This window comes from Thamnophis elegans, chromosome 6, assembly GCF_009769535.1.
Source record: "Thamnophis elegans isolate rThaEle1 chromosome 6, rThaEle1.pri, whole genome shotgun sequence".
In the NCBI taxonomy this organism is placed as follows: Eukaryota; Metazoa; Chordata; class Lepidosauria; order Squamata; family Colubridae; genus Thamnophis; species Thamnophis elegans.
Genome location: NC_045546.1, coordinates 12,273,810 through 12,290,945, shown reverse-complemented (window position 1 = coordinate 12,290,945; position 17,136 = coordinate 12,273,810). Strand labels below are relative to the sequence as shown.

The following is a 17,136-nucleotide window of genomic DNA, read 5'->3' as shown; positions in this document are numbered from 1 at the left end:
AGTCTGCATTTCATGCTTGTGGGCTGCAGTGATAGAGAATTTTCCCATTGGAAACTTTCCCTTGTCCCAAAGGTGTTTTTTTTCCCCAAGAGGCAACTTGAGTTTCAGCTAGAAAGCCTAGTTGCCTCTTGGGGGTGGGGTGGGGGGAAGCACCTTTGGGACACCCTTTGGATGACTTAGAATCTCCATGGACATTTAAACTTGGAGGTTGAGCGCCAAAGAATGGAGGCCTTTGAACTATGGTGCTGGAGAAGCGTCCCGGGAGCCCCTTGGACCGCAAGGCGATCAAACCGGTCAGTCCTAGAGATCAACCCTGACTGCTCTTTAGAAGGCCAGATCCTGAAGGTCAAGTGCTTTCGCCACCTACTTTTATTCATTCATTTATCAGATTAAACAGACGCCCATCTCACAGATATGTGGTACCTTGCTTAATAGTAGTAACTGTGAGAGGGATCTTGGAGTCCTAGTGGACAACCATTTAAATATGAGCCAGCCGTGTGCAGCAGCTGCCAAAAAAGCCAACACAGTTCTAGGCTGCATGAACAGGGGGATAGAATCAATATCACGTGAAGGGTTAATACCACTTTTTAATGCCTTGGTAAGGCCACACTTGGAATACAGCATCCAGTTTTGGTCGCCACGATATAAAAAAGACATTGAGACTCTAGAAAGAGTGCAGAGAAGAGCAACAAACATAATTAAGGGAACTATTCTGTTCTATTCTAATCTAATCTATTCTATATGACTCTGGGCAGTGTACAGTAAAACAAAAATAAATCTATTAAACACTAATACAAAGAAAAACAAGGGAAAATGGACCAGCATCCTACACACAATCTATTAAAACAAAGCTGCACTATAGATAGTATGTACCATGTTTCCTAGAATCGGGCTTTACAGCGGTTGACTTGTTACAATTTCTGGTAACTTGATTTGCATATTTGCGTTGGAAGACTTTGAAATTCTCATGAACCTGAGAAGTGCCCATAGGTGGAAAATGGTGACCACCAAATGTTCTTGAACTACAATTGCCAGGCAGGATCCCTGTTGGTGAAGCATCTTTAGCCAGGGGTGTCAAACTTGCATTGTCATGGCGGTGTCATGTGATGTATTGGGACTCCCCCCCCCCGTTCGCTAAACCGGGTGTGGCCAGCACATGATGCATCCGGCCTAAGGGCCGCAAGTTTGACAGTCCTGATCCTGAGGATGGCTTTACTACATCTCCCTGTTTAAAGACTTTTGTAGATGTTCTGTTTTAGTGTCTTAAGACGCCTTAAGCTTTTTATATATGAATCTGATTGAGCATACCCGTGTTTCCCCGAAAATAAGACAGGGTCTTATTTTCTTTTGACAACCTTCCCCCCCCCCAAAAAAATAAGCGCTTGGCCTTATTTTCGGGGAAGTCTTATTATTTTGAGGTGCAGGAGGCAGTGAGCGTGGTCACCTCATGGCTGCTGCTGTGTTGCAATATTTTGGGGGAGGGTTTATTTTTGGGGAGGGCTTATTTTAGCGCATGTGCTCAAAAGCCTGATTAGGCTTAGTGTTGTGGCCCGGCAGGAGCCGTTGGAGCTGCCGCCAGACTCCGACAGTGAGGGGTCTTATGAGTCGGCCTTGGAGGAGGTGGAGGACCCTGGACAGGTGTCGACTCCGAGCAGGGCGAGGAGAGATTGGTTGGCCACCAGGTGGCGGCAGAGCACTGGATCAAAGGAAATGTTCCGGAAAACATTTGCGAGTTGTATCAGGATGCATGCAGGCGCAGGGCTACTCGGCATAAAGAACAACGGAGTAACTACAGGAGGTGATTACGAACAGCTGATGCTGATCAAGATCCCCTCCTGTTGATAAAAGAGACTACTGGTGCCACGCCCTGCTTGCAGAAGTCAACGTTCTCGTTCTTGTTCTCGTTCGCGTTCACAAACCAAGAAAAGCCAACTTGGATAAGTGGCTTGATAAGAGAAGCTGGTTTGCAGTGTTGTGTGAGTTATAGGACTTTCTGCCAGAGCTATTATCTTTGATAATTTGGGCTTGCAGCCAACAAGAGCTTGGACTGATTAAAACATTCTTTTGTACATCTATTTGGCTTTCGTTCCTGGACGGAGAAGATGGGGTCAGAACAGCTTATTATCCAGGAAGGTCTTATTTTAGGGGAAACAGGTTATTATATTTGTTAAATCCCATTATCCAATTAAAATGCACCAACAAGAAAAAGAACGTTTTCTTTATTAGAAGCTTCTTTAACAGCAATCATTGGAGCTGTTTGACACGGCAATGTTTATTTATTTACTGTGTTTATTTATTAAACTTGTACGTTTTTCTTCTCACCAGAGGTCATTCAGGGCAGCTTACAGTCATTGAGTAAAATGCCGTATAAAACATCAGAACAATAAACCCAGATCTTAACTTTAAAAATAAAATTAAAAATTCAATTGTGTCTGTATAGCCAATGAATGACTGAGGGTTGGAGCTAAAATGTTTTACAGCTGCAGCTTCTGTCAACCTCGCAAAGGCAATGTGACCTGAGATGATGAGCAGGAAGAGAGTTTTATTAATGTTTACACAGGTTCCATCAAGCAAATTCATGATATTCACTGATTGGCAAAGGTATTTGCATTACAAAAGAATGCAGGGAGCTAAAAAGCTACAAGTGAAAAGTTACAGATGAACTGATTTATCTTTCCTTTTCTTTGTCCTTTGTTTTCCACATGACTCATTTCTTTGTCCTTTAAATCTACATGACCGGGTTCTCCTTTCTAATAGAACTGATTTATATTCCTCTGCAAGAAATATACAGTTGGGACAATCTCATAAAACTGGGACGGATAAGTGACCTCATATCACACTGTCTTTGCTAGAAGAGGTTGACGGAAGCTACAGTTGTAAAACATTTTACAGCTTGAGTCCTTAGTCGTTCATTGGCTACGTTCACACACAGTGATTGAACTTAGATCTGACAATGCATTTTCACAATTTGCAAATCTTGGTTTTAACATGGTTGGTTCTCCTTTTTTTTTAAAAAAAAATGTGTATATTGTGCTGATTCTGTTTAGTACTTTAAGATTCAACATACCATGTAAAGCCAAAAGAGGGGGATAAACATAAGTAGGTTAAGTGTGTGATGTAAAGCCATTATCTTACATAATTTAACTTAGTTATGGTTTTGTTAGGGCTCTTCCAGGAATGCATAGTAATGGATAGATTCTTCTATCCAACTCCAATGGCATAAACTAGAAATTGCTACCAGTGAGACTAACAGCCTTGTATTTTAGCCGATATGATCCAAAATATCAAAGTGGCAAAGAAATACAGTACCTTTTCTGATTTATTTTATGATTATCTGACCCCCTCCTCCGTCCAGTAACGAATGCTGAGACAAGCTTAACTGCAATGTACTTTAATAGCAAGACACCAAAACCTCGGTGGCTGAAAGCCAAGCAGAACAAACAGATAAGGACCTTGGCAGCAACTCAGACAAACTCAGGCAGCAATAAACACAGATAAGGCTTGGCAGCAATCCAGCCTGCCAAGCTTACAGTAATGTCCTCCAACATTCAAACCTGCGTTGACTTCTGCAAAGAGGTGTGTGTGCACCAGTAGCTTTTTATAGTCTGGAGAGAAGCCTAATGACCACCAGCTGAGTACAATCACCTCCTGTAATTGTGTAATTGTTCCTGACGCCTAGTAGCTCTTTGATGGTGTGCATCCAGGAACAACTCACTCTCTGGCTCACTCTCCCTTGTCCCCACTGGTCCAAGGCTCAGGTGCCTCCTGGTGGCCAACCAGCCTCTCTGCGCCCTGTTCGGAGTCGGAACCCTGTCCAGGGTCCTCCACATCCTCCAGAGCCGACTCATAGGGCCCCTCACTGTCGGAGTCTAGTGGCAGCTCCAACGGCTCCTGCTGGGCCACAACAATTAAGCATGAGCAAAATACAGTGTGGTGTGGGTTAAAATAACGTGTACCGGTATATAAACCTTAGCAAATTAATTTGGATATATTCTATGGAATATAGCAGAACTTTGGGAATAGAAAGTGGTTGCCTTCTTTCTGAATGCATGCATCAATATGAAGGTAGTGAAAAATATATTGAAATATCCCTTGCTGGGGGTTTTCCATGGTGCTCCCATCATGCAGAGATTTTTAGCTTGGGCCTTTTTAAGGTGAAGGTGATGGATGGAACCCAATTTTTCTCAAGTCTACTTCCATTGGGGATAAACAGCACAATCGCATAATTCTTTTTTTAAATTATTATTATTATTATTATTATTATTATTATTATTATTATTATTATTTCACTCAGCTGATTCTCGCTGGAGCTCTTCGGATTGCTGACAAAGTGGAATCAGGGAAGACCTCAGTAATTGTACATTGCAGTGATGGTTGGGATCGTACTGCTCAGCTCACCTCTCTGGCCATGCTCATGTTAGACGGCTATTACAGGACAATACGAGGCTTCCAAGTACTGATAGAGAAAGAATGGCTAAGTTTCGGGCACAGATTCCAGCTGGTGAGTGTGCTTATTTTTTTAGTAGAACATCATTGGATTTTGAAACTTAGTTCTTTACCAATAGTAACAGCAGAAAAAGAGGATAATATTTTTCTGTGTTAAATCAGTTTCCAGAAAATCTAGAATAAGGAATTTTTGGTGCACTGATTCAGAGTTAGCATTTTGAATTCTTGTGCTGGACATAGGCCGTTTTCTCGGTTCAGAATGCAGTAATTTTTTTCCTTAGCTATTTCTTTGCGTTTGGCCCATTACCCAATCTTGTAAACAAACATATAAGTAGAATTCTGATCCTTAATTTAAGATCATGACTATGCACTCAGAAACAGGCTGAGGATTGCTGATCACCACCCAGACATAATTGCAAGGGACTAGAAAAATTCCACAGCTTACTGCAGAAGAATAGAGTCCAATATTTTTCGTGCGATGATGCCGGGGTCTTTGAAAACCAAAAGTGATTATTTTTCAACCTAAACTTTTCCATAGCTGGAAAAAGTGAAGAAGAGGACACTCAAAATAAGCAAGGGCCTTGCATGCTTTTCCTACAAGGCAAGGCTAGGACAGTGATGGCTAAACTTTTTGTTGTTGTGTGCTGAAAGTGTCCGTGCGCGATAGTGCGTGCATGCCCACACCCGTAATGCAATGCACGTGCAAGCCCCCCCCAGCTCCCTGCTCCTGTGCATGCATGTGCAATCCCCCTGCACTCCCTTCCCTTGCACACATGTATGTGTGACCACCCCTTCCCCTGTGCCCTGTTTTGGGCCTAGCAGGTGTCCCTAAAGCCTCCTGGGACCAAAAATGGGGCGGGGGAAGCACCGCACCTCCCCTTCCTCCCACGCATGCAAGAACACCCCCATGCATGCAAGCACATCCCCTACGCATGTAAGAGCATCTTTTGCATGTGCCCTGCGCATGCGCGGCAGAGAGCCAAAAGTCAGCTGGCCAGTTGTAGGCCGCGTGCATGCGTGGTGGAGCTGTGCTAAGGCGACAGCTCGCATGCCCGCAAAGAGGGCTCTGCTTGCCATCTATGGCACACTTGCCATAGATTCGCCATCACAGGGCTGGGACGTTTGGAACCGTAATGCAGGGAAGAAAAATGAAGGATGTCAGGAAATTGTACATAGCATGGAGAAAAAGCATAGCATGAAGTTTCCTCATTATGCAAAACTTTTAGACATTATCCAATGGAACTAAATAGAAGATTTAAAACAAAGCATTTTTTTCAAACAGTATGTAATTGTTGAATTCATTAATACTAAGTATAATTAATGACATGGATAATTCTAAAAGGAGCTAGGATAAATTGGTTGGGATGGGCCCATCAAGAGCTATCTTGATAAGAGTCAACATTAACACACAATGTTGAAGATTCTTGTTACTTGAAGATGCTGGAGTCAGCATGCCAAAAATACCAATTGTGAAGAAACATGTGTTTTCCTTCTTATGGAAACTTCAGGCGGCTCTAGTTAAGAGAGCTAAGAGAGACAAAATGCTGGATGCAGATGGTCCTTGACTAATTAAGGATACAGAGTGTCCTTAACTTCATGTTATTAGATGAGGATGAAGGGTGAAAATATTTGACTAAGAAATCCACAGTGAACTTTAAAAGGGCAGGGTGGAGAGAGAGAGAATTTTTTAAAAAAAAATGCTCTTTAATTGTTCAAAACAGGAATTGGGGCTCCACCTGCAGGCCTGTTAAATTGCTTGTTTTAGTTCTCTACGAAGAGAGTAATTATCCTAGTTCAGTGTCACCGTGTCTGTGTGTTTTTCCTTCTACTTTTTTTTCTTGTTTAAGAGAGTTGGCCATGGAGACAAAAATCACGCGGATGCTGACCGATCTCCTGTTTTCCTACAATTTGTGGACTGTGTCTGGCAGATGACGAGACAGGTATATTTTGGGGACAGCAAAGAACCTCAGAAATAATAATATTCCTCCGTTTTTGTTGTCGGGCCAATATAAAGCCAGTGTGTCACTGTTTCTGTGTAGTAGCAACTGCAAAGATTCACTTAACAAGCGTAGTAAGAAAGGTTGTAAAACGGGGCCAACTTCATTTAACAACCGTTTCGCTTACAGCAGAAATTTCGGGTCAGTTGTAGTCATAAGGACTACCTGTAACCTAAAGGCTGCAAAGAAGATGCCAAATGAAGGCTACAATTAGCCCACTTGTAGTCTTCACTCATTAGCAGCAAGTCTTTGGGGTTTTTATTGCAATTTTCAGCCGGTTGTTCCTACAGACATTCTCTGCTCTGTTAAAAGCTGCCTATAGGTCTGAAGACAGTCTTCCTTTCATTTCTGGTTGTTATTCCACATTTCTGGATAGCATATACAAAGCAGCTATTTCTAATTTTTTTTGGAGATAGTTATATTTCCTAAAGGAAAGGGATGCAGATAGTAACACTGTTTCCCCTCCCCATCAAGTCTTGGAAGTGGGATAATCTCTTTTATCTTATCACCATGCATGTACACATCAGAGGTGGGTTGCTGCTGGTTTGGCCCGGATTGTGCGAACCGGTGAGGCTCCGTCCACCTGTCTGGATGCTTCGGGGAAACACACATGAGCAAACCTGTAGGGAAAAAAAATCAGAAACCCACCACTGATACACACACATATACATCCCAAAGGTGCTTTTTTCAAAAGGCAACTGGACTTTCCTTGTTTTTCCTTGAAAAGGTTTCACTTCTCATCCAAGGAGCTTCTTCAGTTCTCATTCTCCACCATTCAATCAGAACGGAAGAAGCTTCTCGGAGAAGAAGCGAAACCTCTTCAAGGAAAAAAAAAAGGAAAGTCCAGTAGCCTTTTGAAAAAGCACCTCTGGGACAACCATGACCTGGATGAGACATACATACTGTATACACTTCTCTCCAATATAATTTTTCTGGCAGGAAAATTATTCCTTCAATTGTCATGTGAGAAATATCCAGTGTAAACCTACTGTGATGCTTTTCCTTTCTTCCCTTCAAGTTTCCGACAGCTTTTGAATTCAACGAGTTCTTGCTCATCACTATCCTTGACCATCTCTACAGCTGCCTCTTTGGGACCTTCCTGTGTAACAGTGAACAGCAGAGAGTGAAAGAGGTAAACCATCACAATGGTTCTTTTTAAAAGAATAATAATAATTCTCCCTACTTGTTTATGTGTGTGTGTGTATGTATGTATGTATGTATGTGTGTGTGTGTGTATATATATATAAAAACTCAATTTTTCAATTAAGTTATAAAGCATTATATACAGGCTGGCTAAGACGCTGAGCTTGTCGGCGCTTTGAATACCTAAAGCATAACGGAGTGAGCTCCCATTACTTGTCCCAGCTTCTGCCAACCTAGTAGTTTGAAAGCACATAGAAATATGCCAGTAGGAAAATATCGACCACCTTTGTTGGGAAGGTAGCAGCGTTCCGTGCGCCTACGGCATTTATTCATGCCAGCCACATGACCATGGAGATGTCTTCAGACAGTACTGGGCCTGGCTCTTCGGCTTTGAAACGGAGATGAGCACTGGCCCCTAGAGTCGGGAACGACTAGCACATATGTGCGAGCAGAACCTTTACCTTTACGTACCGTCTTTTTCGGAGTATAAGGCGTACCGGAGTATAAGATGCACCAAGGTTTTGAAGAGGCAATTTTTTTAAAAAAAAGTTTTTACACTGCAAATCTCCCCAAAACGGCCTGTTTTTCGCAAAAACGGCACCCATTTTTTTTAAAAAGGGCATGAATAGCCCTTAGGAGGCTTGTAGTGTGTTCCGGTGGGGGGGGGAACGGGCTCGTTTTTTGTCAAAAAAGGGGCATTAGGAAGCTTATAGTGTGCTCCTGGGGACTGGGAGGAGACAAAATTGAGCAAAAAACGGCCCATTTTTTCCTCATTTCTGCCCTCCCCAGCCCCGAGGAGCTCTCTGAAAGCCTCCTACAGGCTCTACACAGCCATTTTGGTGAAAGGGGCGAGGTTTCAGGAGGCAAAACAAATGCTGTATTCAGTATACAAGACGCACCCAGATTTTCAGCCTCTTTTTTGAGGGAAAAAGGTGCGTCATACTCCGAAAAATACAGTATAAAGTATTATAAAATACAAAAGTAAATAAAAGAGCAGTGAGGGGGAAGGAGAAAGAGAAGGAAAGACAGGGAAAAGAAAAAAAAGCATTGACTTCCGATTCGCTCTGTTGCAGTAGAATAAGGCATTCACATCAAATTGCAGCTTTTTGTTTTTCTATAATAATATGAACAAGTGATTTCTATAAAAATCTATCAATCTAATCTATAAAACCCAAAGTCAGGGAGCTATGTTCTTTTCCACATCAAGCACGAATTTCAGAAGCGGTCCCCATGTGGAAACAAAAATACTTATGTTCTTCTCTTTAATCGGAGGAGTCAGTTTTGCCATTTTAGCCAACTCCATCAACTTCTGCTTCTCTTCTTCCATGGTAGTATCAAAGTGTCTTTCCATATTTGTGCATACAATTACTCTTTGCTGCTGTCAACATGTATTGTAAAAAAAAAGTTCCATTTTTTCCCCCAGTTCTTTTACCATTAGTCCCAAAAGGAAAAATTCTGGTTTCATTTCTATCTTCATTTTCAGAATTTTCTGTATTAGGGTAAGAATCATACTCCACATTTTTATTTTTATTTTGCTTTATCACATGTCCACGCCATAGATCAGCAGTCACCAACTGGTGGTCCGTGAAAAAATTTTGGTGGCCCGCAGAAAAATTATTTGCATTTTTTATATTGCATTAAATCAGGGGTCTTTAAACTATGACCCCTGGGCCAGATACATGCAATGAATGTTTGTGTCGCTACAGAGTGTCTCCCCCTTCGGGGTCTCTTTGTGCAGGTTAGAAGGGGACAGAAATTTTGACTTGGGGTCTGCTTCAGCTGGGCTTTGGGCAAAGGGTGGAGGGTTAGGTTAGGTTAGGTTGGATTTATATGCTGCCCTTCTCCCAAGGACTCAGGGCGGAGTACAACATAAAAGAAAACACATATTACAAAAATTAAAAGGGACATTAAATAAAGTATCCCCAAAAAACCCTATTGATATTTACAATAAAAATTTAAAAATTAAATTAAAATTAACAACCAAATTAATCCTATATTTTATTCTATTCAGGCCAGGCCGGCTTGCTGGAAAAGCCAACTTTTTAGAGGGAAGCGCAGCTGGTGGCAAAGAGCCTCGTTCCAGTGGGACTGCATCATGGCTTGGAACTGGCTGACTATCTTAGCCCACTGAGCCTCCAGGCGTCGGTACCTGGCCTTGCACTCCCGCAGGTCTTCCCTCTGCTTGGAAAAGATCCAATTTGAACTGAGCCAGCTGTTTTGCCAAGCTGCTTATCGTCAATAATTGCTTCCTGTTGGGGTCCCAAGGAGCCCAGGCAGGCAGGCAAGGAGTGGCTGGAAGGTGTGAGTAGAGGCCAGCGAGGCGCCCCTCGACGTGAGTGACATTGAGTTGGCCACGGCCACCCAGTCACATGACCACCTAGCCACACCCGCCTAACCCATCACTAAGCAGATCATATTAGTGGGCCACAGGATTTAAAATTATGAATTTAGTGGTCCCTGAGGTCCGAAAGGTTGGTGACCCCCTTGTCTAAGATGACAAAAAGTCCCTGCCTTTATTTTTACACTTCCAATATTCATTCAACATGCCTTTATACATCTTAGGTAGTTTAGGTATTAAGTACCAACGATACATCATCTTATAAAAATTCTCTTTCAAATGATAATTTAATGTAAATGTTAAAGCCTTCGCCCACATCGTTTATGTATACTTCTGAAATGGAACAACGTCCTTGCTCCTTACAGGGCCTTTCGGAAAAGACCGTATCACTGTGGTCCTACATCAACAGTCAGCTGGAAGACTTCAGCAACCCTCTGTATGCCAGCTACACCAATCATGTGTTGTATCCGGTGGCCAGCATGCGTCACTTAGAGCTTTGGGTAGGATATTACATCCGGTGGAATCCTCGAATGAAACCACAGGTAAGCCACAGATTCATGGCAACGAGAAAGGAGACTTGGGTCAAAATCAGATGTTTCTTAGGATTGCAATTACATGGACTTTCTTTTTTCGCCATACCAGCAGTCCTCGACTTACAGCAGTTCGTTTATTGAGCCATGGTGGCGCAGTGGTTAGAGTGCAGTACTGCAGGCTACTTCTGCTGGCTGCCTGCCATTTGGCAGTTCGAATCTCACCCAGGCTCAAGGTTGACTCAGTCTTCCATCCGAAGTCGGTAAAATGAGGACCTAGATCAGGGGTAGTCAACCTTTTCATACCTACCGCCCACTTTAGTTAGTAGTAAAATTTTCTAACCACCCACCAGTTCCACAGTAATGGTGATTTATAAAGTAGGGAAGTAACTTTACTTTATAAAATTTATAAGGCAGAGTTACAGCAAACCCCTACCGCCCACCATGAAAGCTGGAATGCCCACTAGTGGGCGGTAGGGACCAGGTTGACTACCACTGACCTAGATTGTTGGGGGCAACAGGCTGTTTCTGTAAACCACTTAGACAGGTTTACAAAATCAGTGTAAAGCGCTGTAAAGCACTGTGAAGTGGTATATACATACCTCTTAAGTGCTATTGCTATTCTGGAACTCTGCTAGGTCATGAAAAAAGTCTTCTAGATTTTTTTGTTTTAAAGAGGCTACCAGACTTTCTGATTTTTGTTCTTTGAAGATGTTTAGTTTCTGAAGAAGCTTTTTGGTGGAGAAGCGAAATGTCTTCAAAGAAAAAAACGAAAAAGCCCCGTTGCCTCTTTTTTAAAAAGTACCTTTGGGACAGTGGTAGGTTTCAAAAATTGTTCGAACCTACTCTGTGGGTGTGGCCTCCTTTGTGGGAGTGGCTTGCTGCCCATGTGATTGGATAGGAGTGGCTTGCCGCCCATGTGACCGGATATGAAGATGCCGACGACACTTGTCAGAACCACCTTAAATTACCTCACACACAGCACTGGCATGCATAAGAATATGATGTAAACTTGTTTTTTAAAAGGCATCTTTGGTTTGCGTTAAAGCAACTTCAACACACGCAATGTTCTGATTGCACCACAAACGCAATAGTCATCCCTACCTTTCACAGAGGCACTGAGTTTTATAAATATGAGCATGATAGTGTAGAATAATCATATCCAAGGACCAGTGGTGGGTTTCAAAAATTTTTGGAACCTCTTCTGTAGGTGTGGCCTGCTTTCCGGGTCCACTAGTGGAACCTCTTCTAACCGGTTCGGTAGATTTGACGAACCAGTTCTACCAAATAGGTGCGAACTGGTAGGAACCCACCTCTGCTTTGGAACAAACCATGACTTGGATGACTTAAAATCTCCATAGACTTCCTGTCTCAAGAGTGAGCAAGGCGTAGTGCTTTTTTTTTTTTTTTTTTTTTGCCATTAGGAACCCGTCCACAATCGCTACAAAGAACTCCTGGCCAAACGAGCGGAACTCCAGAAAAAAGTGGAAGAGCTCCAGCGAGAAATCACCAACCGCTCCACTTCCTCCTCGGAGAGGGCCGGTTCCCCTGCGCAGTGTGTTACTCCGGTCCAGACGATTGTATGACATCGCGCTCTCCTGACTTCCAAAACCTGGCGCTCTTCCCCAACGCCTTGACCGCGTCCCCTGGCTGGCCTCGAGGGGAGCTGTAACCCAACACAGTGGGAAAGCGACAGATCGAGGAGAAGCCCCTGGGAAAGGACTCCCTGTTGGTGGCCCCTTTTTCTAAGAAAGAAGCTTTCTTAAGTCTAGAGACACTGTATTTATTATGGTCTACTTCTCCAGGGTATTTTATTACAGCGGTAACACTACAAGAGGTGGAATCTTTTCTTTCGTTTAAAAACATCTTATATAATTACTTTTCTTGTGGACTAATTAAGAGGAAAAGTAGCTGCATGGCATCTCAAGACCCAACTATAGGAGGCTTATTAAGGAGTTCAAAATCTTTAGCATTGACTTTTGTGGGGGAGTGATGCACTTATACAGGGTCCTACTTATTTCAAACCTCAGCTGCCTGAATGCAAAGAGCCTCATAGGGACTACCGATACATACATACGGTGGGCTTGGCTGATTTTACCTTGCCCACTTTGAAACGGCTCCACAAAACACAAAAGGATTTGCAAGTGGAGTGCAACTCATCATGCATTGCATTTTAGGAAAGAAGAATATTCATTGCAATCGTGTGTATGAAAGTCATGCATTATTGGCTTCTGATGCTTATCACTCATAAGACTATTTTGTGCCTCATTCTTACAGAAATGTGACCTCCAAAGGGGGGGGGGAAAGCAAGAATTCAAAACTTCTGAGGTTAATTGCTTTACACAGGGATGGGGAAACATGCATGTCGTCCACCTACGTTTCTAAGTGGCATTCGTGTAAAGAGGAAAACCTTGAGGCCCTCCAGATGTGAGAACTCCTGAAAATCCCAGTAATTCAATAGCTGGAGGATATTCAGGTGAGAAAAGGCCATTGGTGAAGATGCTGGAGATGGTTCCACCACAAAACCACGCTCGACTAAACCGCGCCCAACTAAACCGCGTCGCTGATGTCATCAACAGGGCGACAACAGCGCGGAGACAGAAGCAGCTGTAAACCCTAAACCTAAAATTAACCTCTAAACCTAACCCCCCTAAACCTAATCCTAAACCCAACCCTAAACCTAACCCTAATCCTAACCCTTAACCTAAACCTAAACCTAACCCTTAACCTAACCCTAACCCTTAACCTAACCCTAAACCTAACCCTAAACCTAACCCTTACCTTAAGTTGAATCGGCTTGCTTTCAAAGCGTTATTTAAAGCGCCCTTCTTTCTCCGCGCTGGCTGTTGTCACCCTGTTGATGACGTCAGTGACGCGGTTTAATCAGCCACGGCTTAGTCGAGCGCGGTTTTGACGGGTCACGGCTGGAGATTGAAGCCATACATCTAGCCAACACCTAGGTTGGGGGAAAGTAACTTAGACGCATCTATGGGAGTAGGCCAAATGTTGTCATTTAATGACCCCATAATCCCTTGCAGGGTGAGGTCAGGGCAACTGAATGAAACTGAGTGTTTACAGGCCGGATGCCTTTCTTGTCGCCAATGTGGAGTTTTGTCCTGCAGATATATGCTCAGTGTGCCCAGAGGGAGAAATATCAGCCTCTGCCTAGGATTGAATTATTGATTGTGAGGGGAGCACTCCACCTCTAGGCCACCGCACCACTCATGAGAGTAGGCCAAATTTATCCATCTAGTCTCTCTCTGGGTGCTGTGATTTGTGGATCAGGCAATTAAACCATACTCCATGGTAAAACAAATGAGAGTCTTGTTCATGCAGTGCTGTCAAAAAGGATCCAAATATAAATGATATCGTTTATCACTTTTGATTTTTGGCTACTTAGGTCAACCAGGACCAGAGGTTTAGTCTTCCAAACTTTTCAACGTGTGCTAAAGTCCATCCTCCAGAGAACTTCTCTCTACCAGAGTACCCATTCTGGCAGAGACGTTCTGGTAGGGAGGAGTTCCCTGAGGATAAGGGTTCTGACCTAGGCTTCCCAAGATCACGAAGCCGACTCCTCGCCCCGATAAAACCCCTTTTATTTAGGTTAAAGGGAATTCTTCTCCAGCAAAGTCCCAACAATCAGTCTTTCACGAGATTTCACAACTACAGACCTTTATCAGGCTTGGAGAGCTGCCAGGCCGATATCTTCCAAACGCCACACTGTAGCAGCAATTACTTGGCAAGAAGCCAGGAACAGATCTTCACCCTAATGAAGTGAATTAATTGTCTCTTGCAAAATCCCCTTCCCCTTTGCTCCTCTTTATTCCCTATGGGAGGGGCCATTCACCATCTGTGCTTTTACTCCCAAGTTGGTTCCACCACAAAACCGCGGAGGACAAAATCGCGCTCGACGAAAGCGCGCATTTGACGTCATCACAGCGCGACGAAAACATCGTGCTGTGATCGAAAAATGTAAAAAAAAAGCGAAAACCGTACCCTAACCCCCCCAAACCTAACCCTAAACCTAACCCTAAACCCAACCCTTAACCTAACCCTAAATCTAACCCTAAACCTAACCGTTAACGTAACGCTAAACCTAACGCTAACCCTTAACCTAACGCTAAACGTAACCCTAACGCTCTAAACCTAACCCTAACCCTTAACCTAACCCTAACCCTAAACCTAACCCGAAGCCTAAACCTAACCCTTACCTTTATGTGAATCGGCTTGCTTTAATTTTAATTTTATTTCAATTTTTAATTTTTTCCGTCGCGCTGTGATGACGTCACATGCGCGCTTTCGTCGAGCGCGATTTTGTCCTCCGCGGTTTTGACGGGTCACGCCCAAGTCGGCCCTTGTTCTTTAGCTGTTCCCTTCTCCTGGCAGGTCTGCGCATGCGCATATCGGGAACATGCTCCAGCTGCTCTTCTGCCCCACTGATCTCCGACTCCAAAGGCAGCTGATAACTGTCAGACGGCCCTGGCCAGAAACCAGAAGTTCATTGGTGCGCATATGACCACTTGGCAGCTTCTCTTCTGGGGTTCATCCCCCAATGAGCACGCGTGCACGCATACTCCACATTCGGTGCCAGAAAGGTTTGCCATCACTGGTCTTGAGCAGAGGGCTGGACTAGAAGACCTCCAAGGTCCCTTCCAGCTCTATTCTGATTCAAAGCCAACAAATGGTGATCAATGAATCCAGGACACTGCAACAGTTTTTTATATATGGCTGGTTTTCAACTGCCCCCATTTCTGATCACGTGACTGTAGGGATACGGCAACATTTATAAATGTGAAGATTGGGTTTATTTTTCTCAGTGCTGTTTAGCGTCTTTGAATAGTCACTAAACAAATAGTTGTAAGTCAAGGACTACCTATATTAGGCTAATTTTCACAGAGGGTGGAGAAAGGCTGCAGCAGCCTTCCCTAGATGTGTCAAAATGCAACGCCCAGAATTCTCAAGCAGGAGGCTCAAAGGGAATGCTGGGAATTATAGCCCTAATAATGCATATGGTGGGAGCTACACAAGGCGAGACTAATTTATAGTTCCCACATCATCCTTGCCTACAATCCAATTTTAACTGTTTAGGGCAGTGATGGCTAAGCTTTTTGTCAAGGCGTGCCAAAAGCGAGGGGAGCGCGCACGTATGCCTACACCCATAATGCAATGCCCTCCCCCCCATGCATACCGCCACAACTCACACACACACACCAGGCCTCACTGAAGCCTCTGGACTTCCAGGAGGCCCGTTGGGCTGTTCTTTGCCCTCCGTAGGCTTCAGGAAAGCCTCCGGAGGGAGAAAAACAGCCGAACGGTCAACCCAGAAGTTCATTCCCGAACTTCCGTTGGGCCATTTTTCGCCCTACCCAGGCTTCAGAGAAGCCTCCGGAAACCTGGGGAGGGCGAAAAACGGCCCAACACCGAAACCGGAAGTTTGGTAACAGACTTCCAGGTTGCCCATTGGGCGGTTCGTCTCCCTCCGAGGGCTCAGGGAGCCTCCGGAAGGTGAAAAACTGCCAAAAATCAAGGCCAAAAATCAACTGGCCAGCAGGCGCATGCAACGCTGGAGCTGATAGGGCAATGCCTTGCGTGCCCTCAGAAATGGCTCCGTGTGCCACCTGTAGCATGTGTGCCATGGATTTGCCATCGTGGATTTAGTGTGTGTGTGTGGATTTTAAGATCGATGGTATCTCCATTACAACTCCCAGCAGTCTCGTCCAGCATTGCCAACAGCCAGGATTAGCATTCTGTATGCTTTCCAGCTACTTCGTAAAGCTTTTTGTATATTAAACTGGACTTTTTAATAGCAGCTCTTTTGAGAGGCAGGAACTAGCAGGCAATTTACAAGGAAATGTGCCAAACTTACAAAGTACAATATAACTTTCCTCCTTTTTGTCAAAGTGCATAGTTCGTGTGTGTGTGTGTGTGTGTGTGTGTGTGTGTGTGTGTGTGTGTGTGAAGTCATGAGGTAGGACAGGACTGAGCTCTTTCTTCTGGTGGACATGGAATAATAGTATGGGATGATAACAGCAGACTCTGGATCTTTAGGCTTCAGAGGGGCTGCACTGCTTCTATAAGGACAAATATATCTAATATTCCAGGAAATTCAATCAGAATCCTCACCAGTCGATGACACACAATCTGTTCCAGCATTTCCACCAAGGTAGAGCCAAGCCTTTCTCTACAAGCCCTTAACTGTGTTAACTTGGGGATAGCTTTCCTATATTTGTCTTAAACATGATTATTCGTCGTGCATTGCCTTGAGGAAAAAGACGTTATGAACCAAACAGTAAAATGCCTCTTACTTGTTTGATGGCTACTATATTTCACTCCCCCCACCGCCACCACGCCCAAGATTGCGGAAGGCTGGAAGAGATTGTCCCTTAACAAGATTTGACAAAGACGTTCTGATGCCATTTTAAACCATTTATCCTATAATGCATTTAAAAAAAAGATTTCCTCTATATAAACAAGCCAGTGCAGCACGCAAAACAAGCTGTTCCATTTCTGAAGAGGAATGCAAAATTATTCTTGACGTGTTACAGATAGAAGTTGCACTTCTGGTTGAGATTGTTGGCATCTGTTATCAAACAATTTGTGGCCCATTTATAAAGGGAGCTACCGAACAGTTAAGATATATGAGACAGACCTAGTAATGTCCAGCTTATTAGTAGCGCGTAGC

At 43.7% G+C, this 17,136-nt stretch overlaps 1 protein-coding gene across 1 annotated transcript in view; it reads left to right on the top strand.

Moving 5' to 3' along the window:
• MTMR2 (myotubularin related protein 2) overlaps positions 1-12,985 on the top strand; it is a 37,992-nt gene extending 25,007 nt beyond the window's left edge. Inside the window, exons 10-14 of the mRNA XM_032219959.1 lie at positions 4,295-4,501; positions 6,294-6,386; positions 7,462-7,575; positions 10,290-10,466; positions 11,879-12,985. Of these exons, the coding sequence (XP_032075850.1) occupies positions 4,295-4,501; positions 6,294-6,386; positions 7,462-7,575; positions 10,290-10,466; positions 11,879-12,040 (753 nt within the window). The 3' untranslated portion in view covers positions 12,041-12,985. The remainder of the gene's footprint in view (positions 1-4,294; positions 4,502-6,293; positions 6,387-7,461; positions 7,576-10,289; positions 10,467-11,878) is intronic.
• The last annotated feature ends 4,151 nt before the right edge of the window (positions 12,986-17,136 follow it).